The 15,382-nt window shown below is 36.8% G+C and overlaps 1 protein-coding gene across 4 annotated transcripts in view; it reads left to right on the top strand.

The window, feature by feature from the left end:
• The window catches only part of LOC137416877 (semaphorin-6A), a 727,420-nt gene that overhangs the window by 693,497 nt on the left and 18,541 nt on the right, over positions 1 to 15,382 (top strand). For all 4 annotated transcript variants that reach the window (XM_078781382.1, XM_078781383.1, XM_078781381.1 and 1 more), the window contains exons 18-19: positions 8,922 to 8,977; positions 10,079 to 10,120. In XM_078781382.1, the coding sequence (XP_078637508.1) occupies positions 8,922 to 8,977; positions 10,079 to 10,120 (98 nt within the window). The remainder of the gene's footprint in view (positions 1 to 8,921; positions 8,978 to 10,078; positions 10,121 to 15,382) is intronic.

The following is a 15,382-nucleotide window of genomic DNA, read 5'->3' as shown; positions in this document are numbered from 1 at the left end:
TATATGAGCTTGGACCGAGGCAGAGCAAAGGCATCAAACAGTAAAATATTTGGTATCCAACAATCCTTTCCAACAAGGCATTTGTTGGTTGAACTCTCATCCCCTTGAGCTCTGGTGCATTATCATCTTGGCATGGCACAGTGTGTTTAAGGCTTCATTTAGAGGAGCTACACCAACTTATCCTATCATAATTATGCCTGAAGCAAAATCAAATGATCTTTTCATCACTCTATCAGAGGGTGTACATCTTTGGAATATACATATTTTTTAACCTTTACCTTCTAATCTGGGAACTATCAATATGAAATTCTGCATTTAAAGATTTCTGTGCACTAACAATATGAAATTCTGCATTTAAAGATATCTGTGCACTAACAACATGAAATTCTGCATTTAAAGATATCTGTGCACTACCAATATGAAATTCTGCATTTAAAGATTTCTGTGCACTACCAATATGAAATTCTGCATTTAAAGATTTCTGTGCACTAATAATATGAAATTCTGCATTTAAAGATATCTGTGCACTACCAATATGAAATTCTGCATTTAAAGATACTTGTGCACTCCTAATATGAAATTCTGCATTTAAAGATTTCTGTGCACTACCAATATGAAATTCTGCATTTAAAGATTTCTGTGCACTAATAATATGAAATTCTGCATTTAAAGATATCTGTGCACTACCAATATGAAATTCTGCATTTAAAGATTTCTGTGCACTAACAATATGAAATTCTGCATTTAAAGATATCTGTGCACTAACAATATGAAATTCAGTATTTAAACATTTCTGGGCCCGAACAATATGAAATTCTGCATTTAAAGATTTCTGAGCACTAACAATATGAAATTCTGTATTTAAACATTTCTGGGCACGAACAATATGAAATTCTGCATTTAAAGATTTCTGGGCACTAACAATATGAAATTCTGCATTTAAAGATACTTGTGCACTCCTAATATGAAATTCTGCATTTAAAGATCTATGTGCACTACCAATATGAAATTCTGTATTTAAACATTTCTGGGCACTAACAATATGAAATTCTGCATTTAAAGATATCTGTGCACTAACAACATGAAATTCTGCATTTAAAGATATCTGTGCACTACCAATATGAAATTCTGCATTTAAACATTTCTGGGCACTAACAATATGAAATTCTGCATTTAAAGATACTTGTGCACTCCTAATATGAAATTCTGCATTTAAAGATCTATGTGCACTACCAATATGAAATTCTGTATTTAAACATTTCTGGGCACTACCAATATGAAATTCTGTATTTAAACATTTCTGGGCACTAACAATATGAAATTCTGCATTTAAAGATATCTGTGCACTAACAATATGAAATTCTGCATTTAAAGATATCTGTGCACTAACAACATGAAATTCTGCATTTAAAGATATCTGTGCACTACCAATATGAAATTCTGCATTTAAAGATTTCTGTGCACTACCAATATGAAATTCTGCATTTAAAGATTTCTGTGCACTAATAATATGAAATTCTGCATTTAAAGATATCTGTGCACTACCAATATGAAATTCTGCATTTAAAGATTTCTGTGCACTACGAATATGAAATTCTGCATTTAAAGATATCTGTGCACTAATAATATGAAATTCTGCATTTAAAGATATCTGTGCACTAACAATATGAAATTCTGCATTTAAAGATATCTGTGCACTAACAATATGAAATTCTGCATTTAAAGATATCTGTGCACTACCAATATGAAATTCTGCATTTAAAGATACTTGTGCACTCCTAATATGAAATTCTGCATTTAAAGATCTATGTGCACTACCAATATGAAATTCTGTATTTAAACATTTCTGGGCACTAACAATATGAAATTCTGCATTTAAAGATATCTGTGCACTAACAACATGAAATTCTGCATTTAAAGATATCTGTGCACTACCAATATGAAATTCTGCATTTAAACATTTCTGGGCACTAACAATATGAAATTCTGCATTTAAAGATACTTGTGCACTCCTAATATGAAATTCTGCATTTAAAGATCTATGTGCACTACCAATATGAAATTCTGTATTTAAACATTTCTGGGCACTACCAATATGAAATTCTGTATTTAAACATTTCTGGGCACTAACAATATGAAATTCTGCATTTAAAGATATCTGTGCACTAACAATATGAAATTCTGCATTTAAAGATATCTGTGCACTAACAACATGAAATTCTGCATTTAAAGATATCTGTGCACTACCAATATGAAATTCTGCATTTAAAGATTTCTGTGCACTACCAATATGAAATTCTGCATTTAAAGATTTCTGTGCACTAATAATATGAAATTCTGCATTTAAAGATATCTGTGCACTACCAATATGAAATTCTGCATTTAAAGATTTCTGTGCACTACGAATATGAAATTCTGCATTTAAAGATATCTGTGCACTAATAATATGAAATTCTGCATTTAAAGATATCTGTGCACTAACAATATGAAATTCTGCATTTAAAGATATCTGTGCACTAACAATATGAAATTCTGCATTTAAAGATATCTGTGCACTACCAATATGAAATTCTGCATTTAAAGATATCTGTGCACTACCAATATGAAATTCTGCATTTAAAGATATCTGTGCACTAATAATATGAAATTCTGCATTTAAAGATATCTGTGCACTAACAATATAGCCTAGTCAAAAAATCTGAAAATGTGCCTTTATAGAATGATTGAGGCATTTTTGAGTAAAAGCAAACAAACCACTTTTTCTGGGGTAGTTTTTCATGCTGAATATGAATCTGTTGTTTGCCAAGCCCAAAAATGCGTAATTAGGTCACTAATCAAGGTCAAAGGTCAATGAGTGCAAAATTCAATTTTTTTGAAAAAAATGCTTTATTTTACATCCCCTATCTGTACATTTCAATTATTTTACAATATTTTGTCTAGTAAGGTTGCTAAAGCTTTTCAAAATCTTATTTTTAAAGGAAAACGTGAGGACACATCTATGCTCATTTGCCTTTATCTCTGTAAGGGGCGACAATTAGTTTTTGCGTAATTTGCTTGCAGTTTAACCTCTAAATGCACAATGGGGCAGAGTTTTTATGCTCCTATTGATGGTCTAGAGATAGATTTTATAAAGACAGAATCTAAATGTCACCGGTAAACAACATAGGTCAAAGGTCAATGAGTGCGAAAGTCTTGCAATGACGTAACAGTTACTTGCACTTGAAACCATCCCTTTCACTCAACAGTGAAAGTGGCTTCATCTTTCTGACCCCAATGCATTTGCCATGTTTGTCAAATCATTTCCATTCAGACAGAGCAGGGTGTTCTTCAATAGACCCTTAATGATGAAGAATGAATCTAATAGCCTAGCATAAGCCATCTAGTTCGTACCCTAGGCATCAGGCATTAAACATTTCAGGAGTACAGGTAAGGGTCTTTTTAAGATTGTTAAAAAATGAAATATAAAATCAAATGAAAGTAAAGGAATGCATTCTTCTTTGGTGAGATACATGTACATACAAATGTGTAATGTATGCTTGACATCTCACATCATAGGCAGGCCTACATACATGTACATTTACCTAACAGTAGTAAAAAGACAGGCAGGGCATGGGCATTGACGATGAGTGCCTAATGCATCTACCACTAATGAATTAGTGATATCGGTTAGATGTTTTGTCTTGAAGAAGCTTTACTTTGTGTCTTTGAGAATAAGATTAAAACCCGGGCCAACACTGCCTGCGCTTATTCGATCATTTAAGGGCTGTTGCAGTATATCATACAACGTTGTAGTTTTCATGGTCAGAACATGCGTGCCTGGTGCTTAGTTTGGTTTCTGTTTCTCCCCTCAGGCCAACCATGGAACCTATTGCCAGCCTCAAGCGACAGCGTGAGGATGTGTCGTTTGAACTTTGTATCATTTGTCAGGGAACTAGCCAGGTCAAAGATACGATTTTCAACCAGACAAACCAGGGTATTGCTGCCATCAGAGAGGCGACCGAGCTCCGATGCAAACTTAGACACTATGAATTTCGATCAGCCGTGGACAGGCTTTCGACTCTCTTTGCAGAGCCTCCAGAAAGTCTCCCCAAACTTAAATGGCATAAGCTATGTTACTCTGCATACACACACAAGGGGAAAATAAATGCTAAGCTAGCCAAGGAACAATCGAAAAACGAAAAAGATCCTGAAAGAAAGAGTGTTTCGGCTGAAGCATGTCCGTTTTTACGCAGTAGTACTACTAAGATGAACTGGACATTGTGTATGTTCTGCCAGAACTTTGACAAGAAGCAGAAGACAAGTCGTGTCACAACCTTCAAAATGAGTAATGAAATTACGGAAAAAGCTAAATTTGTACATAACATCTTAGTCCGTACTGCAAATGAGAATGATTTAATCTCAGCTGAGGCATGTTACCATGTTAACTGTCTTAGTAAATTCTTTAGGGATGTCAAAAGGGCGGAAACTGAAAGCAAATCAGCAGACATGGCGATATCATGGTTGTGTCAAGAGCTGCGTCACTCTGCTGAGAAAGGGCACGTATTTGAACTATCTGCAGTGTTCGAGAGGTACAAAGAGTTAGCCAGTGAGTGCGACGGCACAATTCCTACATCGTATCTTAGTAGACTGGGGACTTTTAAAGAAACTTTGTCGAATTGCATTGGGGACATTTATGAATTTCTTGTGCTAAGAAATTTGGCGCCTTCAGAGAAACAAACTTTGCTTCTTCCACGACATTTCAGTCACATACCTCTTTCAGAAATGGTGTGCGGTCAGAACAGTGCAGACTATATTCCCATATTTAGACAACAGGATGATCATTTTCTGTCTTTAGTGCACGTTGCTCTGCAACTCCGCAGTGATATCATGTCACATCCTGCATTCGAAGGTTGCGATGTAAGCGAAAAAGCAGAGTTGGCAAGTGTACCACCATCTGTACTCATGTTTGTGAATATCTTGCTTGGAGGCCAAAGTAGTGTCGATGCTGAGTTTGACGAAAGTGAGATGTCTGAAACTGGTTGGGTGAAGAAGACAAGGGTCCTTAGCATTGGACAAGACATGGTCTATGGTGTATGTGGAGACAAGAAGGCACCGCCTAAACACGTTGGAATGGGTATGACGCTGCACCAGTCAACTCGATCAAAGAAATTAGTTGAGCTATTCCATAATGCTGGGCACATAATCAGCTATAACCGGGTTCTTAGGTATGACACTGCCATGGCTGAAAACACTCTGAAAGCGCTTGATCAAGAAACTGGGGCAGTTGTTACCAGCAACCTGGTTTCGGGACGATTTGTGCATTTTTCTGGCGACAATATTGACATCAATGACTCTACCCTAGATGGCAAAAATACATTTCACGCTACTCAGTTAGCTGCCTGGCAGAGGGGGCCATCTGCTGAAAGCGGTCTTGGAGACATCAAACCATCCAATACGTCAACGTTGGATATACCAACAGCAGTTGAAAATATCCAACAACAGCAGTTTCCGACACCATCAAAGAAGGTCACAGAAGATGCTGAAAAGTTCATTTGCCATATCTACAAGGAACCATCTGAGAACTGTAATCAAGCCCGCATTAAACTGTTCAACAAATGCCATGCAACGGAGACCCTACCTCCATCTAGTGATGCAGCAAAGTTCCACATAGAGCGTGCAAACTACCAAAGTTTCATTTGGAGAGAGGCCAGTAATCCAATGACAGATCCGCCACCGCCGACTGATTGTGGATGGAAACTCGTTGATGACAAGTTGTCACCGGTTCTTACAACTTTACCGTCAATTCCAAAGGGATGCCGAGAACTTACTCAGTGTGGTTGCAAGAAAGGTTGCAGTTCTGATAGTTGCTCTTGTCGGAAGTGGGGGAAACAGTTCTGCACTGAGGCCTGCAAGTGCAATGCCAGTGAAACACCATGTCGAAACAGGCCAAAGTAGGGGGGGGGGGGGTCAGAGCTTACACAGTTAAGCTAATTGGCATTCCCCTGGATGGCTCCTCCTTCCAGCCAATCAGTCTGACAGACTGCAATTGATTCAGGATTAATTAAGAATACATGTGATAATGATCAACTGCCTGCACTCCAAACATGTTTGCCATGAAGTGCATTTTGCGCCTTGTGCCATGTAAGTGCACTTTGCGCCTTGTGACCGTTAGCCTTAATTAAGTGGCTAATTAGTCAAATATTGACATTTAGTGTAGAAAACAATCTTGCTATTATATAGGACTCAGGTAAACCACTTCACTGATGGTATTTAAGGCAACAATTCAAGTGAATTAAAACAGTATGTCAAAAAACGAAAAGTTGCTTCATTACGGATATATTCACAAAAATCTGATTTTTTCCCTTCACAATTCCCTTTACTTTCATAATTGTGAAAAGCTGTAGTAACCTTACCAGACAAAATACTGTAAAATAATTGAAATGTACAGATAGGTGATGTAAAATAAAACATTTTTTCAAAAATTTTGAATTTTGCACTCATTGACCTTTGACCTTGATTAGTGACCTAATTACGCATTTTTGGGCTTGGCAAACAACAGATTCGTATTCAGCACGAAAAACTACCCCAGAAAAAGTGGTTTGCTTGCTTTTACTCAAAAATGCCTCATGAATTCACGTTTCCCAGAAATTTGACTAGACTAATATGAAATTCTGCATTTAAAGATATCTGTGCACTAACAATATGAAATTCTGCATTTAAAGATATCTGTGCACTACCAATATGAAATTCTGCATTTAAAGATTTCTGTGCACTACTAATATGAAATTCTGCATTTAAAGATATCTGTGCACTAACAATATGAAATTCTGCATTTAAAGATATCTGTGCACTAACAATATGAAATTCTGCATTTAAAGATATCTGTGCACTAACAATATGAAATTCAGTATTTCAACATTTCTGTGCACTAACAATGTGAAATTCTGCATTTAAAGATACCTGTGCACTACCAATATGAAATTCTGCATTTAAAGATTTCTGTGCACTAGCAATATGAAATTCAGTATTTAAAGATTTCTGAGCACTAAAAAAAAAAAAAAAAAACACCTTTAGAGGCCATTTTTCCCCGCAAAGCGGGGGTTGGCCTTTTTTGGGAACAGTGGTTGTTGTTTTTCGGACCCCTATTTGAAGCAATGTTTTACGGCCGGATGCCCTTCCTGACGCCAACCCTTTTTGCCGCCTTTAACGACAAACAGGGAATTACCAGTGAACTGGTACTCAAATTTCAAACTCAAAAATTTCTGAGCACTAACAATATGAAATTCTGCATTTAAAGATTTATGTGCACTAACAATATGAAATTCTGTATTTAAAGATTTCTGAGCACGAACAATATGAAATTCTGCATTTAAAGATTTATGTGCACTCCCAATATGAAATTCAGTTTTTACAGATTTATGTGCACTACCAATATTGAATTCTGCATTTAAAGATATCTGTGCACTAACAATATGAAATTCTGCATTTAAACATTTCTGGGCACTAACAATATGAAATTCAGTATTTAAAGATTTCTGAGCACTAACAATATGAAATTCTGCATTTAAAGATTTCTGTGCACTAATAATATGAAATTCAGTATTTAAACATTTCTGGGCATGAACAATATGAAATTATGCATTTAAAGATTTCTGAGCACGAACAATATGAAATTCTGCATTTAAAGATTTATGTGCACTCCCAATATGAAATTCAGTTTTTACAGATTTATGTGCACTACCAATATTGAATTCAGTATTTAAAGATTTCTGAGCACTAACAATATGAAATTCTGCATTTAAAGATTTCTGTGCACTAATAATATGAAATTCTGCATTTAAACATTTCTGGGCACTAACAATATGAAATTCAGTATTTAAAGATTTCTGAGCACTAACAATATGAAATTCTGCATTTAAAGATTTATGTGCACTAACAATATGAAATTCAGTATTTAAACATTTCTGGGCATGAACAATATGAAATTATGCATTTAAAAATTTCTGTGCACTAACAATATGAAATTCTGCATTTAAACATTTCTGGGCACTAACAATATGAAATTCAGTATTTAAACATTTCTGGGCACTAACAATATGAAATTCTGTATTTAAAGATTTCTGAGCACTAACAATATGAAGTTCTGCATTTAAAGATTTATGTGCACTACCAATATGAAATTCAGTATTTAAAGATTTCTGAGCATGAACAATATGAAATTCTGCATTTAAAGATTTATGTGCACTAACAATATGAAATTCAGTATTTAAATATTTCTGGGCACTAACAATAGGAAATTCTGCATTTAAAGATTTATGTGCACTAGCAATATGAAATTCAGTATTTAAAGATTTCTGGGCACTAACAATATGAAATTCTGCATTTAAAGATTGATGTGCACTACCAATATGAAATTCTGCATTTAAAGATACCTGTGCACTACCAATATGAAATTCTGCATTTCAAGATTTCTGGGCACGAACAATATGAAATTCTGCATTTAAAGATACCTGTGCACTACCAATATGAAATTCTGCATTAAACGATTTCTGAGCACGAACAATATGAAATTCTGTATTTAAAGATTTCTGGGCAATACCAATGTGAAATTCAGTATGTAAAGTTGTCTGGACTCTACCAATATGAAATGCCATATTTAAAGATTTCTGGCCACTATCAATCAGAAATTCCATATTTAAAGATTTCTGGGTACTAACAATGTGAACATTTCCGACACCGGAGTAGATGTTGTTAAAACAGTTTACTGCAAGGGAAAGGAAGACACGTAGGTGATTGTTTTTTTGTTTTTTTTTTACATCTGCAAGGATGCTGCCTTTGTGTCATAACGTTTACCACTTTAATATGCTTTTATGCGGCTGTCTTCAAGCGTAAATTTGGGTTAAGTACGCTGTGACATATTTTCATGCGCTAATTGGTTGCAGAGGCTATGAACAAGAACTGGAGAGCAAAGAACTTTCACAGATGGTTCGGTGTCCAGGTAAGGGTGGTTTGAAATTACTGTCTCTTCCTCTTGATCAGCACCTCCGACTTCACCCACAAAACCAATAAGCTCTTGCTTCTTTCACTTCACTCCTCGATACGTTAAAATCCCAACAGATGCTGAGATAACCAGTATTAATGCCTGTTTGTCCAAATTAATCCGTGCATCATCCTCATCACAGGCAGCAGGTTAAAATTTCCCATCAACAAGTGATTTGACATTATATTGGTACCCATGATGATGTGAGACGCGCCTCGGAACCTTATGTTTTGATGTCAGATGCACAGTGCACACCGAGACAAATTCATGCTGTTCATATTCCCAATGATATATAGCGTTGGAAACACCAAAATATTACTAATAATGATGAGATTGTAAACCAAGTCTTTGAAATAAATTCTGCTCTATTTCTTTTTCTTAACATTTGCCAAAATCTACATGTGTGTATTTATATTATGTTTTGCTCTTTCTTTATTTGAAAGATTATTCATTTTAATGATGAGAGTGTATGCTAATTGGAATTATTTCGAATTGGCATGGAATATTGGAATATTGTTCGAGCCGTATCATAACATAAATGAGCAGGTCCTATTATTTACATTTAATCGCTTGAAATAAATATTTTACTTTATTACCACATCCTGGATGGAAATTATCAATGTACACCTCATGATGCTTGCGTTGCATTTATTTATTTTGAATAATAGCATGTGGTCCTGTGGAAGGGGCGATGTCAATGATGTCATCGCCCTTGAAACAGGTAGAGGCACCTTCAAATGCTTGCCTGGCCAATCACATTGTGTCTTTACTATGCTTGATTGCATCTATCCCTTGTCAGCAGTAAACAAGCAGGAAACCCAGCCTGATTTTCCCCTTAGAATATAAAGAAGTCGATACAATATGTCCATCCACTTAGGACCACGAGTCAATGTTCCTCATTTCCCGAACTTGATGTTGCATGCTTTTTGACTATGATTAATCATTTGCAATGAATGCTTTTGTTCATTTACGTTGCTTTTTTGCTTTATTTATTTATTTGCTTTCCCCTTTTTGTTTGTTTTTGTTCCCCGTCCTACCTTTTTTTCTCCCCTCCCTCAGATGTTGTGTCGAAGCCAGCCCCCCCGGTGCTTCCAGCCTTGGGTTTGCCTTGTTTTTGCTTCTCACATTTATGTTGTGGTTATGTATATGTTGTAGCAGTGGCTGCCAACAGCCCACGTGCCACTAAAATTACAAGTCGGCATATTGAACAGTCTGTAATTGGCTGCAGCCTGCCAGACAAGGCCACACTTCTATCCGCATGCCTTCTGCCCAGAAACAATGTGAAAGCCTCCCTCACATTTTAGTTCCAGATCGCTCCAAGTGAAGCCATATTACAGCAGTTTTCCACCTGCTGTAGTATTGGTTCACACAAAACTGCAGCCTAGGAGTTTAAGTTGAAGCTGAATCATCTTAAGCAAAACATTTATCCAATTCAAGAAAACCTTCAGAACTATCTTTTGTGTTGGTTTTGAGACCCTGTTGCAAAGCTTGTGTTAACCTCAGGCCTAGGCCTGTGTTTGTATTTCAGTGTCCAATTAAATTTTCTGTCTTCCCTCATTCTGCACCACTAGCTGAAGTTTGACCTTAATTTAATAATGCAAGTAGAATATTACTGTATTTTATTGTGAACAAGGTCATTTACACAAGTCCTGTGTCAGATTGCCACAGTCAAACAAATTGATGCATTCAAGACGCATATGTCTGTTCGGACTCGTCATGTAGAAACAGCTAAATGACTCTGTTTTCATCAATGTCCCAAGCGTTGAAGCATACATCCTTGAATCAACAGCTGCAACTCTTTTCTTATTTGCCTCGGAATGAGTCATTGCAATGTTGTCACACGTTAATTAACTGGGGCAGGCCATTATGATTCATTGTGGCTTGTGTTCATTTTCATGTCGATCACGTTCGACATTGACGTTTTTATCTTTTTGCCTTCGAGGACTCATTTTACTGTGTCATTTCCCACTGGTCTAATTTATGAAAATTGGATGATGACAAAATTTAAATCTGTAGTTATTAATATGATTATCAATTTGTGCATGGCTGAATTTACACAGTTACTCAACTTGCCAACTGAATGATTAAAAAAAAATTGGAACTTAATTAGGAAATTGAATGCACCTGACCATACCAGAAGTTAATGAACAACCTAACATCAGTAATCGCATTAGGACAATTATGCAAGCGTAGAGAACTTTTCTAGATTAAAGAAAAAAAAAACTGCGTACCCGTATGGATTTGATGAAGGAAGCAATGACAAATACAAACAAGATAATGGCCAAAGCATATTTGCCTCCATTTTTTAACACTTTACCAGGAGACTTTCAGAGACACATACATAATTATGGACATTAATTTCCAGTTCTAGACACACTACAACTAACAGTGATTGGGTAGATCTCAGAAATTTGCCCATCTGTGTATTTATTAATAGCAATATACTATCAAAATCATACCCTAAGAAAAACTAGAACAGCACTTGGTAGAGAGCATACCTCCGCCAGGCTGATGAGTTTACGCTTTGTATCCCACTGATAGGCCAGATCTAGATCCGGACCTAAATCAAAATCTAATCGGCTTGTTCTTGTCACCTACCCAACTCATCCAGCAAGTTTTGTCATAATCCGTCCACAACTGTTTGAAACATCATGCTATGTATTGTTCTTGGCCCAAACTCTCAATGGTGAAGAATCACTTTTAAAATTATCGGATCGAAATCCAAATCTTCACCAAAACCTATTCAATTCATCCTTGCCTCACGCCCAACCTATCCACCAAATTTCATCCGAATCTGTCCATAACGTTTTGAGATATCCTCCTCACAGACAGACAAACAAGAAGACGCCATGTAGAGCACTATACTTGCAAAATACTCCCCCACCCCAAAAAAGGTTGCCATTCATCCATCAAATTGTCCATTTCATCAAGATTAAAATTGACGATCTTGATCAAAGCTCAGGTCAATAGGATGAAAAGTGGCGATTTTTCAAATGGAAATTGATGATTTTAGAAGTTTGACCCAGAGTTGACCTTTGACCTTTTGACCTTAAAAACAGTTGGCTTCCCTATTTAGTGACTCAATGTGCAAATGCTGTTAAATTTTCAAGTCAATCGGATGAAAAGTGATGATTTTTTAGATAAAAATTGATGATTTTGGAAGTTTGATGTTGAGTTGACCTTTGACCTTTTGACCTCAAAAATAGTTGGTTTTCCAATTTAGTGACTCAATATGCAAATGCTGTTCAATTTTCAAGTTAATTGGATGCAAAATGGCGGTTTTAGAAATTTGACCTCCAGGTGACCTTTGACCTTAAAATCAATAGGCTTCTCAATTGTGACGACCTCTACAACTCGGTGAAGTTTCATGACGATCGGTTTAGAATTGTGACCTGTAGGTGAGTGACAAACAAACAGACAGACAGACAGAAGGGTGAAAAACATAATCTCCATCCACTTTCGGTGCTGGAGGTAATGAGTGAATGGATGGGAGAGTCAATTGATAAAAACAAAATATGCCAAGCAGTTACAAATGGGTTTGAGGTTCGAGGAGGCAGAGAAATGTGCAAAAAGAAAAGTTAAGTTCAGATGGAAAGTTAGAATCAATAATCCGAAGGTAATGTTGGACAGCCCAAATACACGTGATTATTTGAAATGGCTTCAAACACAATATGGAGTTGTTCCTTTTGACAAAGCAGGTAATAATATCGCATTTATATGCAAAGCACTCTACATTCAAACACTGTTGGAAGAGTTAGACTTGCAGAGTGGACCTTCGAAGATGTACAAAACAACTAATGATTTGACCGAGGCCGAGAGAAGCGAGGCCGACCGAAAAGGGGAGGAGGGGGAGGGGGAAAATGGAGGGGGAAAAGGGGGGGGGAGGGGAAAAGGGAGGGGGAGGGGAGAAGGGGATGGGGTAGGGGGAAGGGGGAGGGAAGGGAGGGCCAGTCAACAATGACGTTGCAGTTCTCATGGTCGGAGAGCAGCACAACAATCGCGACATCGTCCTGAATCTTCGCAACAGCACGAAGCGGATTTTGGAGACTCACCGATCCTGTGACGCCCTCCAGTACCGGCGTTGCCGAGTGGGGGAAGGGAGACCCGTACATTCCCAACCCGTACATTCGCCCTCTCGACTCAAGCTCACTCGGACAAAAGCCTCGCACAAATTACACCGTGAAGGCCCAATGGCCATGTCTATGCCACAAATCAAGTACGTGAGCGAGTCGGGCGCACTGAATTGAAAATATATAGAACGCTCATACTCCGTGAAAAGTGAAGCCAACTGGCGGCGGGGATGGAATAACTCACATTATTTCAACCTGAGAGGTGTTTCACCTCGCTCCGGTGGATTTACCTGCCGATGCGCTTATTACTTGGATTTGTCCCAATGGAGCAAGGTGATTAAGAGGTCAAATGATACCAGAGTCAACGACTGAAGTTCAGCTACATCTTAGCTCAGCCACAGCTAAATACAACACAAACTATACATGAATAGGCTAACAACGGCACGTTAACATTTTTTTAATTTTTTTTTACTTTACTTTAAACACTTATCGCAGACTCATGCGGCACACTCAATTGATTGTGCTTATTCGGAACATCACGTGATCGCTCTGAGCGAATCAGCGCGCTGCTCTGCCACCGGTCAGAATCCGTGTATAACATTCCTCGCTGAAAAAAAATCTATGTGAAACATGCTACTATCTATGCTAAATCATGCTAAATCATGCTAAATGCTAATCATGCTAAAATAAAATCTATGCTACTTGCTGGCGGCAAGGAACATCACGTGATCGTGTCACGAACATCATTCGTGATCACGTCATCACGTGATCGTGATCGTTATCAATGAGCGCGAATGAGCGAATCAGCGCGCTGCTCTGCCACCGATTCAGATTCGCTGATAAAAAATATGGATCTAAAGATGAAAGAAAAAAAAAACCTATGTGGTGTGAATGGCAATGTTCCTCGCTGAAATGTGAAAAAACGCAATCGCTTTTCGCTCTGAAATACGTGTGAACGCGTAACTGAGTTAATGGCGGCAAGGAACATCACGTGATCGCTCTGAGCGAATCAGCGCGCTGCTCTGCCACCGGTCAGATTCGGTGCATAATATTCCTCGCTGAAATGCGCTGAGGTAAAAATATGGGAAAAAAATATTATGAAATAAATTTTTAGGTCGGCCATGTTCTTCCCAGGCTCAATGGCCATGTCTGTGCCAAATATCAAGTACGTGAGCCTCTCCGTTTAGGAGTCTACCGGTAACATTACACACACACACACACACAAACTGTGTTTTATATATATATATTTCACATAGTAACAAATACATTGTACAGACAGAAAAAGAAAACAATTATCTATTTGCATTGGTGAATCAATCAAAACAGAAGAAATTCATTTAAAAGGTTGAAATGCTTCGGTCATGAATGTCAATAATTACATTCAAAATATCTAAATATTTGTATTAAATAACCTACACTGACTTAAAATTGGTTTAATATCTATCATTACAAAAATTTAATATTCAATCAATTAATCAAAGTATTTCAAATTATGCGTCTTATTTCAATTATATAGGAAAAATGTATTTACTTTGTGTCAAATAGCACATGCTGTTAATAAAAATTAAAATATTTCGAGATTATTGCAGAAATTCGGAAAATCAACATTAAATAAAGAAAACAAAACAAAAGAAATTAATTTATAAAGTTTAAATACATTAATCATGCTCCCCAAATTATGCATTTTATTTCAATAATACAGGAAAAATATATTTACTTTGTATTAAATTACACATGCTGGTAATAAAAGTTGAAATCTTTCGAAATTATTGAAGAAATGCAGAAAATCAAAACAAACAGAAAAAAAATTCATTAAAAAAGATTAAAATACATTAATCATGTTTCAACTGGGCGTTTAACAGTTTCGCTGGAGCAGGGACCCTAGATTGTTTATATCGCTGAGTTCTTGATTGAGGAATGTGTATGTGGTGATAATTTCTGAGTCCAGTTCGAGAGAGGCTTAGCCATTCAGCTGGAAGCAGAAAATGTACATTAAAGAATGGACAAAATGATTAGATGTTTAGTAAATAAACAGAAAATAGTGGAAAGAACCTGGAACACTAACAGCAGAAGGTTACAGGAAATGTAAATCTAAAAAACGTAAGGTGAGTGGAGATTTTATAAAAGTGACTTTTTATCTATATATATATAAAAGAAAGTTTTTGTTTGCTTGTTTGTTTGTTTGTCTGCGCGCACTAATCTCATGAACGGTAAAAGATAGGAGGAAACCTCTAATACAAAAAGTGTCGGGACGGGCCCTGGGAAGGTTATAGGCTAGGTGGCGAGGCCGGCT

This window comes from Myxine glutinosa, chromosome 7 (genome assembly GCF_964187855.1).
Source record: "Myxine glutinosa chromosome 7, kmMyxGlut1.1, whole genome shotgun sequence".
Lineage (NCBI taxonomy): Eukaryota > Metazoa > Chordata > Myxini > Myxiniformes > Myxinidae > Myxine > Myxine glutinosa.
The sequence above is the reverse complement of the archived record's forward strand: the minus strand, read 5'-3'. Positions and strand labels throughout refer to the sequence as shown.